This window comes from Festucalex cinctus, chromosome 16 (assembly GCF_051991245.1).
Source record: "Festucalex cinctus isolate MCC-2025b chromosome 16, RoL_Fcin_1.0, whole genome shotgun sequence".
NCBI classification, from domain to species: domain Eukaryota; kingdom Metazoa; phylum Chordata; class Actinopteri; order Syngnathiformes; family Syngnathidae; genus Festucalex; species Festucalex cinctus.
In genome coordinates this window covers 15,363,907-15,388,891 of record NC_135426.1, presented here as the reverse complement: position 1 = coordinate 15,388,891, position 24,985 = coordinate 15,363,907, and the positions used below count along the sequence as shown (strand labels likewise).

The following is a 24,985-nucleotide window of genomic DNA, read 5'->3' as shown; positions in this document are numbered from 1 at the left end:
AAGTTCATGTATGTTTGCATGCCATGGTTATTGTTGTAATCTTTTCTTCAACCCAAATGAAAAAAAAAATGGCTTACATCTCTCTTGTGCTGTGTTAATCTGTAAAAAAGAAAACATTTAAAGAAAAGGGATCAATTAAAATTTCATATATGTTGATGGGGGGGGAAATAGCTGTATTTACCTCTTCATCTTGATCAGAATCAGACTCCTTTTTCCCAAAGCAGCGAAGCAGGAAGAAGGAGAGAGAGACAAAAAGTGCATTTTTTTCAGCGACTGTAAGGCTTTCGCTCCTGAAATCAAACAAATCAATACAATCATCAATATGAAATGAAATAGCTTCCAGGACTGAGGACTGCCTCACCTTGCAGTATGACGGCAGGGTGATGTTGAGGTTGCATATGGCGTTGTGGGTGAGTGACCTGTAACTCCGCGGTTCTTTCAGAAAACACAAGCGACCGCACAGCTCTTGGGTGTTGTCTCTGATCTGCAAACAGCTATGAGGTCAACATCAATCTAATACGTGTATCGAAATGAGCAAATATAGAAAATGCACTGACTTTGATGAAAAGCGTGAGTCGATTCTCCTTGAAGGCAAAAAAGCTGAAGAGATGATGCTGGCCACTTTTGGTGAGGGGAACAAAGTTTCCACAGCAATCTGCATAGATGGGTTTTCCTTCTAGAACCTAAAAAAAAAGGATAGGTAAAGGTACTCACTCTCTCTGCTAACGTGAGTAAAGGTAAAAGGTTGTTTTGAAAAATAAATACTCAAGTAAAGCACATTTACTTGAACCTACCTCCACATCTCGACTGCGGGCCACCTCTGTGAAATTCTCTTGCTGCTCCAGCGTTTTGTCAATCTTGTCGTCAGTCATGCAAAAGCAGCGCAGGTGGCCCTCGATGGGGTCATGGGTTTTGGCGAAGATGACAAAGTTAGCCATGTAAGGCACACAGATGATCTCCCGGTACACTTGAGAGGAGAAGGTGACCGATTCCTGGACTTGCCGGCAGTCTATTAGCCAAAACCTAGACACATTGAAACAATGATTGAGGTCAGTTGCACCTTCAATCCTTCAGGTTCATTTTAATATATATTGACTGTTACCTCGCAGAAACGTTAGTAGTGAAGGACACACGGTCGCTGACAAATGTTAAGGGAGTGGTTCCTGTTATGTCTTCCCATTGGGCTGGTGTTGTTCCACCTGAAAAACAGACTCAAACCGACTCAACAAAAAATGGCAAGCGTGCGTCTGTGGTTGACCAATGAGTTTGGTCTTTACCTGTGATACTGCAGAGCAGTCGTAAAGTTGGGGTGTCCCGTCCCATACCGTGGAGGACGGGGTCAGAGTTGCCTTTCGGGACTGGGATCGTCACGGTTATGGGTTTATGAAACTTCCTTCGGCGGGGCTCCAGAGTGACGATGGGGCTGAAGCTGGACTTGTTCCCAAGAGCTCTCCTGACAATATCCAAACTCACTGGCTGAGCCTATGACAACAGAGACTTGCAATCAAACGTTTGTTACATTCCAGAGTAAAATAAAAATCTTGGAATCGGTAGATGATTCAATCCAGATCTTGTTTTGTTAAGATAAAATCTACTTTCTCTTACAGGTACAGTGGTACATTGACTGCAGGATTTAAGGTCCAAGCTTGTATATAAAAATCAATTATTCCTATTGAATTTAAATAACATCCGTTCCAGTCCATACCCAAAAACAAGGTACCACTGTACTAGAGGAGTCCAATGCTGTAGTATCTTTGCTACAACCAGCGTGCAATATGTCTCACACATGAGAAACTCCAAACCAATGTCATTTACCTGCAGGCCCACCCTGATCCTTTTGGTTAAGGCCCCCTCAGGAAAAACTGCTTGCACTTGGGGTACAACCGTGCTGCACAGGACACCTCCTTCAGGACCAATTAGAATACTGTCTTGCCTAATACGTGACACCACCGCAAAGTATTGTGGGAGATCCCTGGTGATGATACGGCAAATGCGCTTCTTCTGGAGCTCCTCCTGAGAGTCCAGCTCTAGCGGAGGGAAAAACCGAAACGCTCAAATGACTGTTGCAACTGCCTTAGAGGCACATTTAGATGCTGAGCACGACACTGAGAAGGAGACCAACCTTCATCCATGCTGTTGAGGATCTGGTTGAGTTCTTCTTGGGTGTGCTCACAGTGGTGCTCCTTCCAGCTCTCTCCTGTCTCGCTCCTCAAGATAACAAGTTCCCGCTCCCCCCCGCGCAGCGCAGCAAAGTGGGGCACCTCCACAATTACAGGACTGGATGGGGGAACAGCAAGTTTTTAGCGGTGCACGTCGGGCCAGATCAAACTGCTGCTAAAACTTTAGAATTCCCTAACTTTTTGTGAGTAATTCAAAAGCACAAAATTAAATGACAACAAGAGAAATCAAACAAGCATTCTTTCGTATGCACATTTTGTTCCCTCTCTTTTTTTGCAGCCTACCCCAGGAAATTTGTCCCCGGCGGGCCAAGCTGGAGGATTCTGCTCACCAAACTCTCTCCCTCATTGAGAGGTGGTGGGGCACTGGGGAGGTGGAGCTTACTGTGCCATTGACGTTCCAATACGCAGCAATAAGTGAGAAAAGACACGCACACAACATTTGGTCTTGGATGCAATGTGGAAATTTGGTCCAACTTCTGACAACTTAACACGGGACAGAATTCTGGAGAAAGTGAAACCCAGGGAGGGAAAAGCCAAAGTCAGCGTTCTTACCCAAGAAGCTGGCCTCCAAACGGTGCAACTTCAATAAACCTGCTGGCTTGACCCTCGCCTTCAACAATGGGGGGCATGCTGGCCAGCCGGTGCCTTTTCACCAGCCTGCAGGTCACTCGTGTGGGAGCGCTGCACTTCCCAGGTGGGATGATGATGCGGAGGCCATTGTGGCGGCAGCCCCGCATGGATCCGCCCCTTGCATCCACCATGAAGCTAACCAGGAAGCTGATGAGTAGGAGAGCAGACGCTTTAATACGTAAAATGCAACCGAGCATATTGGACCTGGACCTCTTGTCCTTATGATTTTTGCGTCGACTCTCAACTTAAGTTTATTTATATAGCGCTTTCAAACAGCCTGAACAACACACTCAAAATGACATTTAAATACGGCTCAGTTGTCAGTGAGCTCTGATAAGCATCTATCTTGCCATCATACGTTTAAAACAAACAAGTGTACAGAAGAGACACCAAACGAAACAACCACAATAATATACAGTCAACTCAAAGTATGTGGATGACAAGAATGTCCCCAAAGATGGAGCAAAAAAATGAAGAAAAAAAAAAAAGTAATGGAATGGCTGAATCAAGGCATGGAAGATCACCTGCTGTGGTCCGTGTGATCACGGCACGGAGAGGAACGGCTAAAAACATCGGACAGAATTCCAGCCAAAGTGAAACCCAGAGAGAGAAGAAGGAGTATGTCAGAATCAGTTGAGCTTCGCTTGATGTTCCATGAGAGTAGTACAGTCAACCCTCGCTACCCTTGACAAATACTCACTGACTCTCAAATCTTTCTGTAGAAAATAAACTATTCGCTGAAAAACACACCTCTTTACGCCTATCTGCGTATTTTCTGCTTTTTCTGTAAGATGACATCCAAACACCCCGGTGCTTCTAAGGTGGCATGATAGCAGAAGAGTAGCTAGTGTTCAAGCAGATTTTGGACAAACTCGAAGGGGGAAGGAGACTTATTCAATTATTCTTGTGAAGCCATTGTATCCCACTTCTGACACCAAACTTTTTTTTTTTTTTTTTTGTTTCATTACTGTACATACCCAGAGTGCAGTGGACTGGAGAATAAAGCTATGTTGTCCAGATTCTCTGTGCCCCAACTCAACCTGTATGAGTCTTGTTCATTTTCCCTTGGAAGTGATGACGCCTGGGACAAAGCCAAAAAAACAAAAAACAGTTTTGTAGTGCAACTCAGTAAGAACTATCCCACAACCCGAAATTTCTGTGCAGAGTTCAATTTCTGTGCAGTGTGCGTACCTGACAGGTGAGCATTTCATCCAACATGCTTTCATGTTTATGATAGTATCTTTGGCGCGTGGGGGTGAAAGACCTTTCGGAACTGCAATGGAAATAACACAATACAATGCTCAAGACTCTGGCAGTGACCAATCACGGCTCACGGTGAGCCGTGATTGGTTGCTACCTGAGCAACTGTGATGTCATTTTCAGTTTCATTTCCTTGAGATGGATAAAAACAGGTAGATGTTGCTTAACTCATACTCCACTAACACAACATTAATCAGAATGCTGTTTTTAGACTAGTGGGGGCAAAACAGAAAATAATTGAGAATCACTGGTAAGCTGAACTTCCGACTGCAGACACAGCAACATGTTTAGATTGTTTCGGTAAGGATGTGGTGGGACTCAATAGAGGAGAAACCAGGCAGGTAGAAAACTGACAGGGATGATAACTTTATTAAATGGGTGGAAAGTGATTAGACTGGGTGAGGTGAACAAGACTTGGCGTGGCGTAAAGACTTGGCGTGGCGTGAAGGCTTGGCGTGGTCGTGATCTGGGTTGACGTGGAGAACGTGACCAAATGTAGAGAACGTGACCAGACGTGGAGATGAAGAGACGTGAAGACTTGAGGAGACAGGAAGACGTGACGATGACTCTTGGCGTGGACGTGAGGGACATTTGGAGCTGACGTGAAGAAACTAGACTAGACGTAGATAGACTTGACTAAAGGTAGATAAACTTGACTAAAGGTAGATAAACTTGACTAAAGGCAGCACATAGGACAAGACAAGGTGCAACAATGCTCCCACAACGCGTGAAACAACCCCACTCCCTAATTACCAACACTAACGAACACTTACAATAGACAGCTGTGACACACAGTGGGCAGAGGGAACCAATTAGAAACACACAGGTGAACCTAGTCAGATCTTAACGAGACAGGGGAAAAACACCAGCACACCAGACAACAAACCCTCTCACCAAAACAAAACCCAACTCAAACAAAACTGAAACACGACATAGATAGCACAAGAAGCATAGCATTGATCCATCCGCTCAGCCATGCTGAGACAGTTCGCACCACGAAATATGTACCTAACTAGAGGCAACTTTTCTTGTACATAAGTTGAAAAGTTCGTAAAAAGGGTCATTTGTAACACGAGGTGTGCTTTTAATGTCCTTTGAGTTTGCTTTACCTGCCAGTGTGCGCCCCCTCATTATTGAAGCAGAGGTAGTTCATGTTATCCAGATACTGTCCTGGCAGCGAATCATCTCCAAGCTCTCTGAGGTCTTCAGCCCTTAAATACTCCCCTCCGTCTCCTGTTATGGTGTCATCGCCTTGGCAGTGGTTGAGGGGGGGAGAAGAAAAAAAGAAAAAAAAAGAAGCTAATATATCGGCGAGGCGAATGACAAACCGCAATATAGCAGGAGAAAACTGTAGAATGAACAGGAACGCAAGGATTCTTGTGACTGACCTTCTTCATCTGAGACATCCAATACTTCCGTCATCGTTTCTGGCACATTCAGTTTGTGTTTCTCCGTCACCGTCTTGTGGTGGGGGAATTTTTTATTTTTTTTGGTCAAAATCTCATATAATCAGATTAGTGATTGTATGTGTAACATACCGTCGTAGTGGTGATAATCTCTTCTGTGACGACCTTCAGCGTGTCCACAACAGAGATGTAGCCCAGACGTCGAGCAATGCCGAGAGCGGTGTTCCCATTCTGGCCAAGACAAAAAAAAAAAGAAAGAGAAATGTAAAGGTGGCGTATGTGCATATGTGAATGTGCATGAACTTACCACAGTGACAGCATTTGGCTTGGCCCCATACTGCAACAGTATATTGATGATGTGCGTGTTGCCCTGCTGGGCTGCCTGGTGAAGAGGGCTGTATCCATTCTGTGGAAGCGTTGAATTTCAAGTGACATCCAACAGCTAATAAAATGTTGCCATGCTATATTGCAGTTCTGAGCGAACAGAACAATTCATTCTGGATTTCATACCTTGGTCTTTACTGTCACGCTGGCGCCATTTTGAAGAAGGAAGTTGACCATTTTGGTGTTTCCATAGTGACATGCAACAATTAGTGGAGTGTAGCCCAGCTGTAAAACAAACCTTGTCCATAACGATCCAAACTTTTGATTTAACCATGATGTATGTAAATTGTATTTATTTTTTTTATTTTTTTTTTATTTTTTTTTTTAGTATCCTACTTTGGTCTGCTGGTTGAGGTTGGCGCCATTCCTGGCAAGGATCTCTGCAACAGCAACTTTATCGTCCTGCGCTGCCAAATGAAGCGCGGTAAGGCCACACTAAAGCACAGAGCACAACACAGGAATAATGATCCAATAACTGTAGTGTGGGTCTATTTTAGCGAGAACTAACAGCATGCAAGCATATGATAAAATAGGGCTGGTAACAGGTAAAGTAAAATGTAGTGAGATAACAACTTTGCAAATGAATAAGGATTTTACAAGATGAATTGTAGTATAGGTGCAAAAGGTGAATTTATCACAAGTTAACATGCTAAATGCTAGCAAGCTATAATGTAGGTATCCATAAGTAGTAGGTATGAATAAATGGAGACACACCTTAGTAGGAGTGTTGACATGAGCTCCCTTACTCAGGAGCAGTGCAGCCATGTCAGCATGGCCCTCCTCCGAAGCCAAATGGAGTGGAGTGACGCCCTGTTTGGTCAGGACGTTGGTTTCGGCACCATAGTTCAGTAGCACTGTCGCAATGTCTATTTGGTTCTTTTTGGCCACAATGTGAAGAGGGGTGTAACCATTCTGCTCCAGAAAGACACAGGAGACAGAAACTACGATTGCACGGTTGCCAACATTTTCCTTCAGCTTACCAGAGGTGGAAGACTTGAGTTGGACTTGAGACGGAAATCTTAAATTTGGGGCTTGACTATAACTCATGAAAGACTCGATTTGACGTTACAGACTAGACTCGCTAACTACATGACTTGACAAATTTTACCTTTTTATGTTTGAAAATCTGCATTTTCAACATAATGTGCCATCTTGTTTTGTTTCAGGAGGAAAAGTGCATTTTTGTGTAGTGCGCACAAACCTGCCAACTCACCAGTATGCTCTGAGTATCATAGAGCGACATCTAAAGATGATTCATTTCAAGGATTACATTTTTGATCAAAGAAAATGGCAGTATGCAAGGTTTGCAACTGAAAGATAAGAGACAACTACGACATCTAACGTCATCTGTCAATACAAGGACATGTTGGTTATGCATTTATTTGAGTAGACAAATAATGGCCACGGAGACTGGTTTATGGAGTTCAAAGTGGCTAATGGACGAATATACAGTACAGTGTAACATGACTAAGCAAGATTATATCACTTCTGACTTGCTTAATCCAAGTAATAACTTGACTCAGCCTACTTGAAATTTAGCATTAACTCGACTTGACTTGCTTGTTTTTTTGCCAGTCACTTGAGATAGAGACTTGTATGAAACAACTTGGAGGTTGACTTGAGACTTTTGACCATGTAACGAACTGCCAACTCTGAAGCTTCCTAAAGACTTGGTTAAAAAAGTTCATCTTGTCTTAAAATCTATAGTCCTTTAGTTTTTATTTCCATCCATCTTCTTAATCTCTTCCAAAAAAACCAAATAAAAAATAAATAGATAAACAAATAAATAAACTGAATAAGACAAGCAGTGCACTAAATTGAAGTCTCACCTTGGCAATGGTGTGAGGGGATGCTCCTTTGTCCAGAAGCAGAAGCGCCACCTTCTGGTTATCATAATGTGCTGCAACATGGAGCGGTGTGAGGCCATTCTACAAGAGAAAGTCAGAATATTCTGAAAATATTTGTACTTTTTTTTCTTCTTCTCATATCGTTATAACATTTGTTTTGCTTGTAAAATGAAAACCTCACATTCAGAATACACATTTTTTTCTTCAAATGTTTATGCCCTTAGATAACATGGCTCATTTTTCTTGCATTTAAATATAATGTCCAATTTCCGATATTTATTACTAACAGAAAAGGTAAATTACAATGACATTATTGAAAACAATTTTTGCTTTTTGTGTTTTCCTCCCAATCTGGAACCTGGGATTTGCTTTATTGCTCCTTTAACAATTGAGCTTCAAAATGTGTCCAAGCAAGGGCTTTCCTCTGCAATAAAATATAAAAGCTTGCATTTCTGTATTCCCCGCTATTCATAAGGGGGATCTGATACCTCCTCAAAAAAAGTTTCTAATTGCCTGTAGATGCCACAAGATGGCTGCAAAGCATTACTTTTAGAATAGAAAAAGCACATATGCGCAGTTTGCTGTAGAATGGATCAAATGTATTATATCAAATGTATTATTTATTAATAAGGACTTGATTCTCTTAAAATGACTTCTAATTGCAAAATTATGCGAAATGGTAGAAATCTCAGCGAGCTTCTCATTTTCAATGCGAACCTTCCCTGTAGAATCTGGTGGCGCACAACGCTGCAGCAGAAGTTTGGCCACATCGAGGCTTCCGTACTTTGAGGCAACATGAAGGGGAGTAAATCCTTTCTGCGGAAAATATGCCATAGACCATCAATTAATTACTCGTTGAGTATCCATCATGTGCACTAACAAATGTACTGAATGTAGAAAAGTGGCGGGCTGTGCATTTGGTACCATTTGGCCTTCAGTGGGGAATTACCAGACTAAATCCACCCATAAATACTACAAGTCAGGAATATTGAAGCTATCAATACATGGGAGGTGAATCTGCAATCTGATTGGTAGAACTACGAAACAGAGCCATTACTACGCATCACTGGATTGGCCACCCACCTTTGTGGCCAGCGAGTGCGAAGCCCCCGCCTCCAGCAGAACTGAGGCGGTCTCCACCTGGCCCTCCTTGGCGGCGATGTGAAGTGGAGTGTAGCCATTGGCTGTGGCCGCATCAGGGTGGGCCATGTGTTGCAGCAGTAGCTGGACAATTTCGGTTTTCCCCAGCCGTGCGGCAATGTGGAGGGGGGTCTGGTCCTCCTGAACACAACACAAGAAAATTCTCTTTGTAATATTCACCATTCTCCCCATAAAGTTCAAACCAGCACTCACCCGAGCCCTGGCGTCCACCATTGCTCCGTTCCTCAGCAGGCACCGAACCACCTCCACCTGACCGGCCCTGGCCGCCATGTGTAACGATGTTTCGCCACGCTGTACCGCACGATTCGCATATTACATCGTTGCTGTGGTGCGTTTGTGAAATCAATGCGATGCGTTTCACTCACAATGTTGCTCCGGTCTGGAGAAGCTCCATTTTGCAGCAGCAACAGGACGATGTTAAGGTGACCCATGAAGGCTGCCACATGGATGGGCGTCAAACCGGACTGCATGCAAGGTGGAAAACAAAGAGCTGAACAGCAGTGATGGGAGAGGTTTTCCAGACAATTAACATCCCAGCAGAGTTGGCACACATTTTCAAAACTAAATTGAAGCAAAGCCCTCCAATGAAATAAAGTATTATTTCATAAAGTACCTCTGTGATGGCCTGGATTGAGGCTCCATATTTGACCAGCAACTCCATGACCTTCACCCGGTTCTTCTTACAAGCAATGTGCAACGGAGTAAAGCCATTCTGGGGAATGAACGGGAATGTCATTTACTGATCTTATCATCATTTCAAATGAGAAAATAGAAAAGTTGTGGTACCAATGCCCGGGCATTCGGGTTGGCTCTCTTGTCCAAAAGAAGTTTGGTAACTCTGTAGTGGCCGCAGTGGGCTGCCACGTGTAAAGCTGTCAGGTAGTCCAAGGTGACGTCGCCGATGGGTGCCTTGTGCTGCAGAAGGTGTTTGACGCATTCCACGTGATCGCCTTGGGCTGCCATGTGAAGGGGAGACAGGCCATTCTGGGTAACAATGAGGAACACAAAATGAAGTTCTATTTCCTTTTCAATTCCAACTTTATTATCATTACATTACAAATGATGTACAAACTTATACTGGCCAGCTAGCTTTGGCCTCCGCAAGTATCTGTTATGTGCTGAGAGGGTTGGATCCCAAAGCGCAGACACAAATAAGATTTTAACTATTTATTCACATCAAGAGGCGTGGAACAAACTTGACTAGACGAGAAACAAAGAGAGTTGCACAGAGGACAGTGGTAATAATCCGACAAACACAAACACTTCTCAGAACGCTACTCTAGACAGTGAATCGATCTGATTGGTTGTGACAAATTAAAGGACTAAAGATTGGCATCACATAGGTCCTGACATCACATAGCCTAAAACTAGTTGAAACTAGATGATGGTTACATCAGTTCAAAACAGACACTTGACCTCACGGTCATGAACCCAAACTTAACAGATCACTTAACCCTGGCAGGACCCCAAACATGAGTCAAGACCCAAACATTACCCCTGCATGACCCGAGTCATGATAGTATCCTCAAATCTAAATTGAATCTGAGCCTTTAAATTAGAAATGAAGGCACAGACTTTTTTTTTGTTTGTTTGTTTGTTTTTGCTATGCACCCCATTCAATTCTTCAAGATTTGGTGCAAACTAGGGGTGTTAAAAAAAAAATCGATTCGGCGATATATCGCGATACTACATCGCGCGATTCTCGAATCGATTCAATAATAGGCAAAATCGAATTTTTTTTTTTTTTTTTTTTTTTTTTTTTTTTTTTTTTTTAGGATTCACACCTTAAGCATGGAAGAATGTTATATGAACGGAACATTAAGCCTTAATATTTTATTTTATTGCTGTTTAAACATGAAACAGATTACAACCCCTATAAGACTGAAATTTCAGATAAATAAATAATACATTTTCATATAAATCTTACACTCTACAAGCTTACTGATTAGTATTTTCTAAATTTGAATGAAAAAAAATCGCAACAATCGACTTATAAATTCGTATCGGGATTAATCGGTATCGAATCGAATCGTGACCTGTGAATCGTGATACGAATCGAATCGTCAGGTACGAGGCAATTCACACCCCTAGTGCAAACCCTCTAACTTATGCTCATACTTAAAAAAAGATTAATACTAAAACTTTTTTCTTTTCTTTTTTTTTGCCATTTTGTACGACTTTGAACTCTGACTTTTTATTGTAATGTTAAAGTTTACCTTGACATTTCAGTATTCTCAAAGAATAATGACTTTTTCCAACTTTTACTTTGCAAAACTGCAGGTTTTCTCCCCTCTAAAATTATACCTTTTTGACAGTCATGTTATTGATGTTTTTCCTGAAATGTTATCAATTGATTTTCATAAAACCTTTAAAATCATGTATTCTCTCTGCGTATTGTGACTCTTAGGACACTACTTTCATAATGCATCAACTTTGTTAACATTAAATTGTTGAATATTTTACTTCATTTTCCCTAAAATGGTCAACTTCCTAGTTTAGTTTGACTACACATTTGTGAGAATGTGAATGTCACACTTGGGTCTGAAAGCGACCGTTTGTGTCCGTCGTACTGTAAATGTGTCAAAATGATACCTTTGTCCTGGCAAGCAGAGGCGCTCCTCTCTCCAGGAGAAGCTCAACGGCTGTGTCGTGTCCACTCCGGGCTGCGCAGTGGAGTGGGGTAAGGCCATCCTACAGAGAGAGAAGAAAAGAGCAGCATTTTCCCATGACACACTTTCATAGTAGGTGTCAGACCAGAATATGAAAAATGTACATGTGAGTATGTGTAAATGATCTAGATAGGTATTATGGTATATGTTTAGTAAATTTATGTATATATGTTTTTGGTAAATGTGAATATGTTAAGTGCACTTGTGTATATGTGTGTATATGTATGTATGTATATATGTATATGTATATATATAACTTGGATTATATATATCATTTATTATTATTATTTTTTTTTTATTTTTTTTTTTTTAATAATTAGTAAATTAAAATTGTATTAATAATGAAATAAGTTTAAATATATTGAGTAAAAGGGGTAGGACTAGATAAGTTTTTAACTTCTTCCTACTCCCTTTTGAACATGTAAGTTATGATTGATTGAATGATTATTTTATTGGGATTTTCTTCTCTTTTGATTGTTGTTGTTTTCTGTTTTATCTCTGCTGTTCATCTGTTTATATGTTCAAAAAAATAATAAAAGGAAAGGAAAAAAAGGTGTGGGCAATACAGAAAATGTATTGTTAAAAAAAAAAATCCAGTGAAAACTACTCACAAAAACTTAAGAGACATATTTGGAATTTGTGGCGAATCACAACTCTAATATATCCCTCCCTTGGGGAGGATAGACTCAACCTATGAATTGAGGCTGCCTGTATAACATAATGAAATATCTTAATGGATAGCTGGCACTGTCATGGGATTTAATGCACTTTCCCACAACAATAATGAATCATTTGACAATGTATCACCACCGACAGATGTAGATATTGATTGACGCACTTCCTCAAAGCACTTACTCTTGTTTTTGCATCTATCTGTGAGCCACGATCCAGTAGCAGGCAAACCATGTTTGTGTTGCCTCGCTTGGATGCGACGTGAAGGGGAGTAATACCATTCTAAAAAAAAAAAAAAAAAAAAAAAGAGATAAACGCAGCCGTTACAGAAATTCACACTCCATTTTGACGTAGAAGAACGGATAACTTCCTGCGCCACACCAGATGATCTCACAGTGGTTTGTCGGATCTTACCCTGGCGAGGAAGTCCACGGCTGCCCCTCGGTTTAGTAGGAGCGTGGCCACGTTGACGTTCCCATAGTGGGCAGCGATATGCAGTGGGGTGAATCCGCTCTAGAGTGCAGGAATGAGAGAGAAAAAGCGTGACGACTGGAACGTGACTCCCAGAATGCATGCATTGGGATTAAATGCCATTCGGTATGAAAAGTAGGAAGTCAAATTACAGGTAAGAAACAAATAAAAGCAACACTTCAAACAAATAAAAGCAACACTTCATGCAGGCTCTGTCACAATCACTTTAAAGTCAATGATGGGAAACACAATGCAGGGAGAAACCATTTGAGTACGGGCAAGTAATCATACAATCGTAAAATCAAATTAGATTCAAACAAAACAATGTGGTTCTACTCAGAAATTGTATGAAGGCTGAGAAATATCAGCATTGCAGATGTGTTCAGTTCCTGCATCTTTTGTGAGTCTTGCTGCCTTGAGCAAGTACAGGTGGGAAGTAAAAAAAAAAAAAAAAAGTTCTCCATCTATGCCAACTCAACTTTTGCTGCTGCTTGTTTGTAGGTCTTTACAGTGCAGATGGATATGCCCTTAAATGGTCACAGCCCTGATATGGACCCAATATGCATATAGCATGCTTTTTCAGTTATTCAAAACAAAAGTGAAGGCACCAAGACCCACAAACAACAACTGAAGATGTGAACTGGTTATCGTTTGAGCACAGTCCTCTGCCAAGGCCAAACTGTGAAACAAATTCTTAGATTCTCATTTTTAGCAAGATCATCTCAGCATTTATACAATCAAAGTTGTGGAACTTTTTTTTTTGTGTACAAATCAAAAATAAATATGTTGACTTTACGTCATCAAAATATTAACATTAGTAATGAGAATTATTATGCCAGAAATGTTAGATTACACAGCAGGTTTGAGTAGTTGTGAAATGTCTGCCTTACCTTGCCATTCTGTACGTTTTGGTCCGATTTAATGTGAAAAAGTTGTTTACAAAAGTGCTGAGAATTCAGTGACTAATGTGATGGCTTCAAAACGTTGCACAGTCATCAAACACAGAACGGTGCCAAAATTAAGGAAGGGCGTGTACATGCATGTGACATAACTGTTCCGTAACCTGATGTATCTAAGGAGGGCTGCCACGAGTAATTAAAACTGATTAGTGACAAATTGTAAGCACACGATATTTGAAAATAATGCGGCTGTTGTGTTTATTTACAACAGACAGGCCCCAGACTAGATTGTTTTTCAAAGACCCCTGGAAATGGACAAAATGATACGAAGATGGCTGCTTCAAACCAAACTGGTAGATTTCCTGTCTTTAAGTTAGATTCACGATAGACGTGCGCAACAAATTTCATTTTCCTAAGTGATGTCTAATTATTAAAGTTTTGTATTTATATGGCGAGTCAACAAACTTTTCTGCCAAGCTTTGCCAACAAGCTACAACAAAACTGCAAATGTTATGCAACTACGCGTCACCTGTATGTCCTGTAGGCGTGGGTCCAGTTTGACAACAATCAGACAAAATTTTGAGCAGGCCAGTTTTCAAAGAAATTAGAATAAACCAACAAAAATGGCCGCTTCAAACCTAAATGGATGACTTCCTGTGTCTTCTCAGTCAAGGTTTTTTTGTGGGTCTAGCCATAATATAGATCAAAATATCTCAAATAAAGGCAAAACATACTTGTTCCAATATATTTTTTCTTCACAAGCGGCTATTTATTGTGAAAAGTTACTTTGAGCATTTCCTTAAAGTGACAGTGTGAAGAATTTAGTGCCATCTAGTGGTGAACTAATACAATGTAATGACCTAAGGTCGAAGTGCGTGCCTTTTAAAGCACGTGCGGCGCACTAGATGCATCAGAGAGAGCACACTTCGCAAGCCTACCACCAATTACTACGTTCGCTGAGTTCTCCTTCAGGTATCTGTAGCAGAAAATTGGCAGTGAAAAAGTTTCCTGTGTAATATAATTAGTGATGACTAGACCTACAATTATACACTACTTAAAAAAATTCAAGTTGATAAGACAGAACATATATTTTTTCTGCATATTATTGAAATGAATAGTGAGTTTTTAAAATGAATGAACATTGAAAAATCACATTTTATCACAATTTTACGTGACTCGGTTGGATTTCAATATTGGCAACCCTCAATTCCACAGACTACTGATTATAACGCATGCAACATACCAATGTTAAGGTTTGTTTCCTCAAAAAAAGGCATGTTAATGTTTAGTAAGAGTCACCAATTAGTAGTGTTGAACAGCAAATTTTACAATACATCTGGAAGAAAAATAATAATAATAATAAAAAGAACACAGACAACAGAGAGACGTTGCCATGCAATGGAGGCCCAGACTGCCAAAAACAACAAGTGATGAAACTGTAAACTAAAGTGACAGTTATTATTTCATACAGCACTGTGAAATGTGGCAGGAAATAAATAAAGCCATGAGGCAGGCCAAAAAAAAAAAACAAAACACTATATACCTCAGTAGTTCTATTGACCATCATCTGAAGCAGGGGACATGATGCAGGAAAATATCAGTGCTCATGTGACTTCAGCCCAGTGAGCTTCAAAATGGTGGCGTTTTTGTGAAAGAGGAGACGTGTGACAGCGAGCTTCAACAGTACAATTTTGGCTACAGCAACAATAACAGTCAGCTGTGTTGAATCTAAACATGAAGAGACTAACCATTCAGTGACACAAATAAATCCTGCCTTGTGCAGCAGTGATTGGTTGCTTCACGTTTTGTTTATTTGAGATGGTTGATACCTTGAAATAATGACCTTGATCCCTACTTTTTAAACTTGTACGAAGCCTAACGCTTGAAAGAATTTTAAAAATTAAATATTAGGACAAACACAAAAATGTCTAAAAAAAAAAATACTGTAGTGTTGATAAGTGTTGTGTGTACAATAGGCCTAGATGGAGCTTAACTCAATTGTTCCCCAAACGTATAAATCCGTTATATTTTAAATGATTTACCTGTCCCAAAGACGTATTTATACTTTTATTTATTTTTTTATTTTTTTTATTTATTTATTTTTTATGCTAAAGCATACAGAAGGCTTTGGTGCAGCCTCTCAACCGAAAAGAATGGCTGAAAAAAAAAGAGGTAGTTATTACACAAACGGTCAGCAGATGGCAGCAGAGCAAAAGAGATCAACCACGACCATGTAAAAAAAAAAAAAAAAAAAAAAAGAAGATAGATTTGTGAATAATGATGAAAATTAGCTATAATGTAATGCTAATTGCTGCAAAACGGAAACAGATAGAAATATACTCTTTTCCTGATGAAAGAAGAGACTTTAATCTTTCTTTTGGTGGGTTCCATGTTTTTATAGCAATAGAACACAATATTCTGTGGGCCTTGCAAAATCAGTTCAAATGTGAACATGGCTGCGAGTGAATGAGTTAATGTATGGCGCTCCATTGTTCGTTGTATGATACTAAATTATGCAAAAAAATGTACAAATACGGCAGTCTGGCTGACATACCTTTGACTGCACATCAGCATTGTGGTCGTTCTGGAGAAGCAGGGCTGCCGATTTGGTATCGTCCTTGCGGGCTGCAATATGCAAGGCAGGCAATCGGACTTTCCCTTTAGTATCGTTCTCCAATAAGATTGAAACCACTTGGTTGTGACCCTGCTGAAGGGCAATGGCCAGAGGGGTGAAGCCGTCCTGGCAACCATCAGCGATAAGAGTGAGCATTAGCAAAAACCAGGAAATATTGCTCTGTTTTGAGCTTTGTTATCCAAAATGTGAGGTTTCTTCTCACTCACTTCTGTGGCAGTGCTCTGATTGCCTCCATTCTCCAGGAGGTATCGCACCACATCCAGGTGATTCTCCTGTGCAGCCATGTAGAGGGGAGTGAATCCATTCTGCACGTAAACACAAAGAGCGACTTACAGTCAAAGCAAAGGCCACGTTGAAAAGGACAGACCCGGCCCGGAAGACTCACCTGAGACTGTGTATTGATATCAGCGCCTTGTTTGACCAGAATCTTCACCACTTCAGCCTGACCAGCGAGAGACGAGATGTGCAGAGCTGTGTTTCCTTTCTAAATTCACAAACAGTGAAGCGCACATTGGTTAGAGGACGATGACCATCTGTTTCACTTTCAAGACAAAACGGGTGGTTTCCCGCACCTTTGTTGCAGAATTCAAGGCAACTCCTCTTTCCAGCAGCTCCTCAACAAGCTCTACGTGGCCCTCCTTGGCTGCTAGGTGCAGTGCGTTAAGTCCATTCTGAAAAAAGTATCGGAAGTTTGTTATTTTTCTTTTGCCATTCCCATGGCAAAATATTTTTGAATTGTGGCCACAACAGAATAACAAAATGCAAGTATTGACTAGGGATAGACTGATAATCGAACAGACTGATTATCGGCGGCGATATTGGGCTTTTTAGGCGTTTTCCCCACCAACAAGCTCAGGAACTTTGAGTTCTGGGTAAAAGGAGTTCTTGGTTGTAAAAGTTCATCAGGGAATTTAAAATTGTGTTTCCACAGAGTCTTCGAGTTCTCTGTAATTAATTCAAATGAGTTTGATTGAGTCCAGCCGATGTAAAAACAACGCCCCCAAATTTGACCAATCAGCCGTGGTCATTGCAGCCCGCCCCCTCAAAGTTCCTGCCTGGCTGAGCAAGACCCTGCTGCTGAAATCGTACTTAGATGCCCCCTGGGGAATTTAATTACCCTGGTAATTGTTGTTGGTGGAAAAATATGCAAACTGACAAAATCACCACCAGAAATGAAGACAAGCCCTAATCTGTAAATTGAGAAGTAGTTTGTTTGTTTAAATCCTGTATTTAAAAAGTGCCTTTTCCAGAGTGAAACTGGCAGACTGGGCCTTTAACTTGACTTGCACTTTTATAATCTCCCCAGTGCGCATAGATTTTCCAGGTCTACTCCCATTCTTGGAAGTGTGAAGACAAGCAAAACAATGAGCAGATATATTCACCATATAAAAGGAACTCCTTGTTGGCAAAGTTACACAACACGTCAGAATGACCTCTAGCTCTACTGTGTGTTCACATGAATTCATCCCACTATATATTCCTAAAACCTATTGTACCCCTTTCCTTGATTTGTTGTATACTTACTTTTGCACCAACTGTATACGAATTTGTGGCTATGAAATTGATATCAGGTGTGCATGAAATACATAATATTCTTATGAACAAGTTGGAATGTGGGCAAGAAAATGGAGCGCACCTTTGTTTTTTAGAAACTGCAGTAGGCGATGTCTTCTACCTAAAATTAACATATCATTTCTATCTAGATATTCAGTTGCGTGTCGCGCACACTATTTAAAAAAAAAAAAGAAAAAAAAAGGAAAAAAAAGACATTAACGTGCACAAAATGCTCATTTGGTGCCTGGAAGTACTCATTTGTGGCCATCAGTTTAGGTATAATGTCCACACAGACTCTAAATAATAATGTGAAAATCATTACTGGGCAGGCAGGTAAATGGAGCGCACCTTCTCAAGAAATTGTAAGGGAGTACTAAGAATAGGTGCACTCCATATGCTTATCTAAACCTACCTACAAATTTGTGTGCAGGTTATACATATACAGTATAAAATGTTTCCCATCTCATGTCTGTGGCTCCATACATACATTTGTTTGTGTGTGTTTATTTTTATGTTTGTGTGTGTTTTTACCTGATTGCTTGTGTTGATGTCCACTCCCCCTTTCAGATATTCCAACACCTTGTCGATGTTCCCTGCTCTGGCCGCGCGCAAGAAGCTGGTGTTGCTGTCAGACTACAACAGAAATAAGATAGAATGGAGATTTCCTCAGCCAGCCGGATTTTGATGATGATAATCAAACGACAGGCTTAAAAGCAAGGTTTGATTTTCAAGCGTATGCTAATATTAGCTCCCTTTAAAACGGCACCAATCCGAAAATAAACCCCAGCGTTCGCAGAAGTCTGCTTCTGCAGTTTTACTGTCACGATTTCAGACAGAGGAGTGAAATAGTCACAACAGTATAGATTAGGTGTGGGAAGCACAATACAGAAAATGTGTCGTGGAGGAATATCTAATGGAGAGGAATTTATTTGTTGTGCCTCTCACTATAAATCACTGGCATGTGGTGACACAGTTGGGAGTCAATGATCTAGAGGGAGTACAATCATACATAAAGAGTCAACTATTTTGTGGTAAGCCGCATTTTTCTGTCAAGCCCTCTTCAGTCTGAGGCCGCTGAACATCTGGAAAGTCTTCTGTAAATCCCTGCAAACCACAGTGAGACACTCCTCGGGCTATCATTTGCAAACAAGCAGCCAAACGAGTCAGAACGCATCAGTCACCCCTAAATCCGAAGTAAACGCCTTTCCGTCCTCGTGCAACGTCAGATGGGATATAAACAATCAGATATTTACATCAAAAGTGCAAGCATTTTTGAGTATTGATGCTCTTTGTCTTGCTTTATGGTGGGGTTAAATGTTTTGTGCCTTTTGAAAAATGTCCTTCTGCCAGTGGTTTTCGCCCTGGAGGTCCACGATTTTCAGTTTGTGGCATCGGCAAAATCATTTCAAATTAATTATGTCATCCTTAAACCCAAAAAGTTTGAGAAACCTTGTCTAGCGGGTCACATGTGGTTCCTTGTTCTAATTGGAATGATAATATTAAAGTGTGAGTTGGCCGTCTTGTCATTTGAGCAACGTTCCTTCCTTTTTAGTTGTCATAGCAATAGCAGCAGTGGAATCTCTTTTGAGCTGCAGTGTCCTGCAGTGACACAACAGCCAGATTATAAAAACTCTAATCCAGGATTTGGTCAATCCTAGTCCACCACTGTAGAGTACTCAGAAGATATGAGTGTGAATTTGCAACAGTTAGAGAGAATCTCTCCTTTTACACTGCAAAAAAAAAAAAGAAAAAAAAAAAGCTTTTAAAAAAAGGGGAAAAGTAATAACGATACTTAATTTCAGCAAAACAATATGCAACTACAACAGGAATAGCACGACAATTATTTATTCTACCGACACCTATAGAATGACAATTTCTTATTTTAAACTAAGATTACTCATAACCACTGATAAAATTTCTCTTGCACAAAAAAAACAAACAAACACATATTTTGCATTGATTTGTGTTTGACTTTTTGCAGTAACTGGATTGTATTTCGTATTCTTTGGGATGGAAGATTGTGTTGCTTGGGGTCTAACTAAACTCCCTGAGCTGTGAATCAGCTGTTAGGGGATCTGTCCAGGGTGTACCCCAACAGCTGGAACCCTCAATCGCTACCCTCCTGCTGCCCTGCACAGCATATAGGAAATGAATGGATGGACTCGTACATACAGTCATCTAAATTCAACCTTGCGACACAAAAACATGAGAAAGCTGTTGATTGGAAGAGGTGAAAGGTGGTAGCTGAGATTAAAATTACCAAGAGAAATATTTCCACGTCAATTGTATCATCCATGAGGCCAGCAGCAGGCGGGGATTAGATTGAAAAAACAGATAAGAGCGTGGGCTTTGCCAGCAAAACAGCAAACATAATGCTCGGGTGGGGGTTGAGGGGAGTGTCGCATGATGCTCGAAAGTGAGCCGCCAATGATGAAAAGTGAAGTTTTACACAATTTAGCCTAACCCATCTGCCTTGTACTCGTAGATAGATATTTTTATTCCATGAAATAGTCTCTTTGGAATAAAAATAATACAATCTTCAATTTGTAGCGTTACTCTTTGTTGTACTGCATTTTTTTCCCCCAATCAGAATTTAGCCTTGATTCCTTGCCATGCATGTGATCTCTTTATTATTGCAATCAGTTCATACTACATCAAGCAAAAAAAGTAAGCGGTCGGACAAATATGTGCAAAAGAATTCACATGTATAACAAAACGTATGGTGCTCCACAGGGTTCAATTCTGGGGCCTCTGCTGTTTTCATTGTATCTGTTGCCCCTGGGTTCCAGCTTAAGATAACAGTGGTGGTTGTTTTAAAGTGTTCTATAAATATTATATACAACAAAATCCACATTTTGTTCACCAATAAACCCTGTACCCATGACTTGAATTTGAAAAATAAATAAATATACCCATGACTTGAATTTGAAAAATAAATAAATATATCGTATTTTATGGGAAGGGTGAATGCGCATAGGAATCTGGTGGGGTTCAGCACTTCCAACCAGGTGAAGAACCACATGCTCTAATTGGTTGGTCAAGGAAAACCTATTGCAGCCAAGTTAGACTAGAAAAAAAAACATATTTGTAGACATGTACACATTTATTTATCTAGGAGTAACTTAATTATTTTTTTAAGTTTTTTCTAGAAATGCTCGACCTTTTTATAGTTTTGATAGTTGATATCATGACATGATAGTGGTGGCATTAAGAGGTGGATTAATATGGCAAGTCCCAGGTACAAAATGCACAGCCTGCCACTGCCAATATACAATATCTTTTAGTAGATAGCAAATCTGTGTAGGTACAGCAAACGCCCACAGATTTATTTTTAGGGTTTTCACTGTGGCAATAAGAGTTAAGGCATACCAACAAATGTCAAATTGTGTTATCTGACAGGGAACTGACGGAATGAAGAATTAGATCAAACCAAGTCACAACAGCCGCAGGGGTAAAAGTGTCATTGATCATTTTATTAACCACGGATACTCAAATTAAGCACAGGTGATATAAATGTCAGGTTGTTTTGGGTTTTTTTTTGCCCTTGGTGGTCCACCAGGAAGGGTGAACAAATTCATTTCTGATTTATTTTGATTTTGTAAACAATTTCTCATCGAGATACCATACTGCTTGGAATCACACCTAATGGCGAAAACGAGAAGCTAACTTAGCCGTCAATTTTGTCACTCAGATGTGAGTTGGTTAAAAATAGATCGAGAGAGGTTTGATGAGCTAACCACTGCCTAGTAAAAACTCACCTATATTTTTTTGCTTTATCTATAATACCCTAAGACGCCATAAGATGGCGCCAAAGTCCAGGCTGAATGGAAAGTAGTAATTGGTGTCAAGGATGTGTGTTTAAGTGACACAAACAAACAATTAGCAGCATATTTATTTGGCGGTCAATTACTCATGCGTCAAAAACATTTTTTGACGCACAAGAGTATTAGGACGATTGGTCGTCTCTTTCTCTTGTAAACAGCAATGACGATGTTGGTGTTGACGATGAGGCGTGGATGACAGGACAAGCGATGAGGTAGCCACTCCCCGACAAATGGGGGCTGAATGACATGGGATGGCTCCCAAGTACCTTGCGCTTTCGTTCCGCCTGCTCTCGGGAGCGCCGCCTCCTCTCCTTAGCTTTCTCCAGAGCCTTCAGGTCCGCAGGTGGATCCATCTCAGACCTGGCCTTCTTAATGTGGGCGGCGGCGTGCGCCATGGCTGCCCGCTAACTGCTTCCGCGCTCAGACAAAAAGGGAATACACCTGACAACTATCACAAGTGCTCCCGCTCTGCTGCAAACAGAAGCCACTGTCACTGCATGCAGGTCGGGAAAAGTGATGGAGTGGGAAGGCTCCACCCTACAGGTTGAAAGATACACGCACGGCCGCAAAGGCTTTCGGAATCCCTCCCAATTCCATGTGCCAACTCTGCTCGTGTCGTGCACGAGAGAGAGGTGGTGGGATTACGGTCGCTCGGCTGGTGGGGGAGGATGTGAGCAAAACATACGAGAGGAGGGAGGGAGAGAGCATCTGCAATGGTCCACACATGGGAGGTACCATCTTTGCATCTAACAGAGGGGGTGAATTGTGAATTGGCAAAATACAGATATAGTATTTCTGCCATTCTTGCCTGACTTAATCTACCTTTTAATAACACCACTATCACATCACAATTATAGAAACCAGTATAACTATGCCATGCAACGTACATCATCTGCGGTTCACAAACAATATGAATCTAATAAAATAAGAAATCTGTTTTCAGGTGAACAGTTTTGCTCTGACCAATCAACCGAAGGATGTTAAAAAAAAAAATGTTATTGTATGGGGGGGATATGGAAAAAAACAACAACATTCTATTGCTAATAGTATACAGTTTAATCATGGGCCAGCACTCCTGATTCTGAAGACCACGGGCACATCAAATTAACATGGTAACACATAAGCTGAAATCTGATTGGACAAACATTCACATACTGGAAGCAATGTAGCCAAACACCAAACCAAATGAAGACCATACTGTGGGGACAAATATTCAAATTTAGTTTGAAAATATAGATCACCTCTTCAGATGGTGTTTATGCTGGTCCACTACTACAAGTACTGTAAAAGTAAATGGATGAATATAAAAAATGGACCCAAAATGAAAAGATAGAACGTGACTGCAGCATTAAAAACAAACAAACAGGTAGTTCCTTTAAATAAGGATGGAGAATTTACAGCCTATACGGTATTTTATGTGGCCAGTTCTATTTAAGAATATGAAACCAATTAAGTTTGTTTCTGAAAGAAACCTTGGAAAACCAAGTGACCATAAAATGGCCTTTCAGGTCCAAACGGAAGACTAGCTGTCTTTTTCATCATAGATTCATGAGACTTTGCACAGATCCTACTGAATGATGCTATTTTGCAAGTCCTTCCATCCATTTCCTATTTCACTTGTCCTCATTAGGGTTGAGGCCTATCCCGAAAGAGTCAGGTTGTACCCGGCACAGGTTGCTATAGCCAATCGCAAGGGCACATACTGACAACCGTTCACAATCACACCTATGGACGATTTATAATCATTAATTAACCTAACGTGCATGTTTTGTTTTGTTTTTTTTCTAAATGCGCAAGGGAGCAAGAGAAAATCCACATAGCAATGCCACTCAGACAGATGTTCCAACAGAGACTCAAACTAAAATCTCCTGACTTTGAGGTAGACATGGATGCAGTCTTTATAAACAATGGCACCACCTTGAGTCTGGACTTCAGCATTACATTTGAGAAGACAATGACATGCGATCAGATGTACAAATATATTGGCGGAAGAGTCAAAAATGCACTAGAACCTTCACAGGTGAACTTAATGTAACCTCCTCTTCACATTTGACTGTCCCAGCTGTTTAGTGTTTGTGCTTTTTGCACAACTTGCTTATCTCTGTTTCAGGAATATTTCCAGGGATGTCAACTTCTATGCTGATGCCATCAATAAATATGTGGCATATAAGACTCATGGCAAGATTGAAAAGTTGGTGGAGCACCTGCATCCAGACACCATCATGTATCTCATAAGCTACATCTACTTTAAAGGAATGTGGGACAATCCTTTTGAAACCAAGCTCACAGTGTGTGTGTGGCTATTCCGGTTTAATAATGATTTGTTGCTCAGTTGTTGAGTTGTCGCTTAAATATAAATTGTAAGTCAACTGGGGAAATATGAATCAACTCATGGATCAAACACCTGTTGTGAATTTTGCTATTCAGCTCCTTGTTAGAGAACTGCAAGACGACGGAAACATTGAAAAGTTGAACACAGGGCTGGACTGGCCATCTTGCATAGAGGGCAGATGCCCGGTGGGCCGACCTCTTCGGGGGCCAATGCGCTGCTTTTTCATGATTATTTTCCTACATTTTACCACAATAGACTGACCCACAATTTAGTAGGGTCAGTCCATTAATCAATTTCAAATATAGATAGCAAACTGAAACATCATCAATAAACATCAGTGGCAGAACTACATGTTAGGCAAGACTGGCTGGGCTGGGCCAGTGGGCCAAAGTCAAAATGCCAGGGCCGATATTTTTGTGCCAGTCCGGCCCTGGTTGAACATGTGCCTTCAGGATTTGAAAAAGTCAAATTACTAAACAGCACTGTGCTTCTTTGCTCCTAAACTGTGGAACAAACTTCCTGAACACTTATCTTTGCATCAAAATCCTGGCCTGAAACCCCCCGTAAAGTACTAATGGTGCTATGCAATTAAACTTGCCTTTTCTTACCTGGCCTGATTCCCCAACCACCATGTCAGTAATCACAGGTGCTCCCGCGGCGACACAATATTTAAAAAAAACAAAAAACAAAACTATAATCCAACGTGGGTTTGTTCTGGGAATATCCAAGCCAAGACGGAAGAATTGTGTGTCATTTCAGTGCATACGTGTGTAAGATGTGAAAAAGGGAGAAGAAGCTTAAGTGTAGGACAGTCCTGCTGACTGCGTGGATTAGAGGTATTAACACCGTAGGGCTAACTTGCACACAAACACACACATGGACATGAACAAACGAAGGGTTGTGTGTATTCTTAGAGGGGATTAGGTGGCCAAAGGCATTTTCTACTGACCTAGAAACAGGTTGATGCAATAACGAGATAAAGGCGAAATATCTGTGATACATTGTTTCCGATTGCATTGTTTTCAATGACATCATCAACAACACACAGCTTGGTTGGTGCT

General features: G+C 40.8%; 1 protein-coding gene across 21 annotated transcripts in view; it reads right to left on the bottom strand.

The window, feature by feature from the left end:
* The window catches only part of ank2b (ankyrin 2b, neuronal), a 34,191-nt gene that overhangs the window by 7,672 nt on the left and 1,534 nt on the right, over positions 1-24,985 (bottom strand). For 15 of the 21 annotated variants that reach the window (XM_077501311.1, XM_077501312.1, XM_077501313.1 and 12 more), the window contains exons 1-38: positions 21,859-22,254; positions 18,300-18,401; positions 16,787-16,885; positions 16,600-16,698; positions 16,421-16,519; positions 16,134-16,319; positions 15,123-15,146; positions 12,624-12,722; positions 12,393-12,491; positions 11,461-11,559; positions 9,655-9,852; positions 9,482-9,580; positions 9,234-9,332; positions 9,061-9,159; positions 8,791-8,988; positions 8,425-8,523; positions 7,690-7,788; positions 6,575-6,772; positions 6,197-6,295; positions 5,987-6,085; positions 5,784-5,882; positions 5,609-5,707; positions 5,459-5,531; positions 5,180-5,321; positions 4,002-4,083; positions 3,788-3,891; positions 3,335-3,373; positions 2,733-2,957; positions 2,463-2,561; positions 2,123-2,277; positions 1,816-2,027; positions 1,278-1,482; positions 1,103-1,199; positions 795-1,023; positions 558-683; positions 362-484; positions 182-208; positions 78-99 (exon numbers count right to left, since the gene is read on the bottom strand). In XM_077501311.1, coding sequence (XP_077357437.1) covers positions 78-99; positions 182-208; positions 362-484; positions 558-683; positions 795-1,023; positions 1,103-1,199; positions 1,278-1,482; positions 1,816-2,027; positions 2,123-2,277; positions 2,463-2,561; positions 2,733-2,957; positions 3,335-3,373; positions 3,788-3,891; positions 4,002-4,083; positions 5,180-5,321; positions 5,459-5,531; positions 5,609-5,707; positions 5,784-5,882; positions 5,987-6,085; positions 6,197-6,295; positions 6,575-6,772; positions 7,690-7,788; positions 8,425-8,523; positions 8,791-8,988; positions 9,061-9,159; positions 9,234-9,332; positions 9,482-9,580; positions 9,655-9,852; positions 11,461-11,559; positions 12,393-12,491; positions 12,624-12,722; positions 15,123-15,146; positions 16,134-16,319; positions 16,421-16,519; positions 16,600-16,698; positions 16,787-16,885; positions 18,300-18,401; positions 21,859-21,987 — 4,480 coding nt within the window. In that variant the 5' untranslated portion in view covers positions 21,988-22,254. Of the gene's footprint in view, positions 1-77; positions 100-181; positions 209-361; positions 485-557; positions 684-794; positions 1,024-1,102; positions 1,200-1,277; positions 1,483-1,815; positions 2,028-2,122; positions 2,278-2,462; positions 2,562-2,732; positions 2,958-3,334; positions 3,374-3,787; positions 3,892-4,001; positions 4,084-5,179; positions 5,322-5,458; positions 5,532-5,608; positions 5,708-5,783; positions 5,883-5,986; positions 6,086-6,196; positions 6,296-6,574; positions 6,773-7,689; positions 7,789-8,424; positions 8,524-8,790; positions 8,989-9,060; positions 9,160-9,233; positions 9,333-9,481; positions 9,581-9,654; positions 9,853-11,460; positions 11,560-12,392; positions 12,492-12,623; positions 12,723-15,122; positions 15,147-16,133; positions 16,320-16,420; positions 16,520-16,599; positions 16,699-16,786; positions 16,886-18,299; positions 18,402-21,858; positions 22,255-24,532; positions 24,750-24,985 lie in introns of those variants that run through there. The other 6 variants (XM_077501322.1, XM_077501318.1, XM_077501317.1 and 3 more) reach the window with 6 other exon arrangements.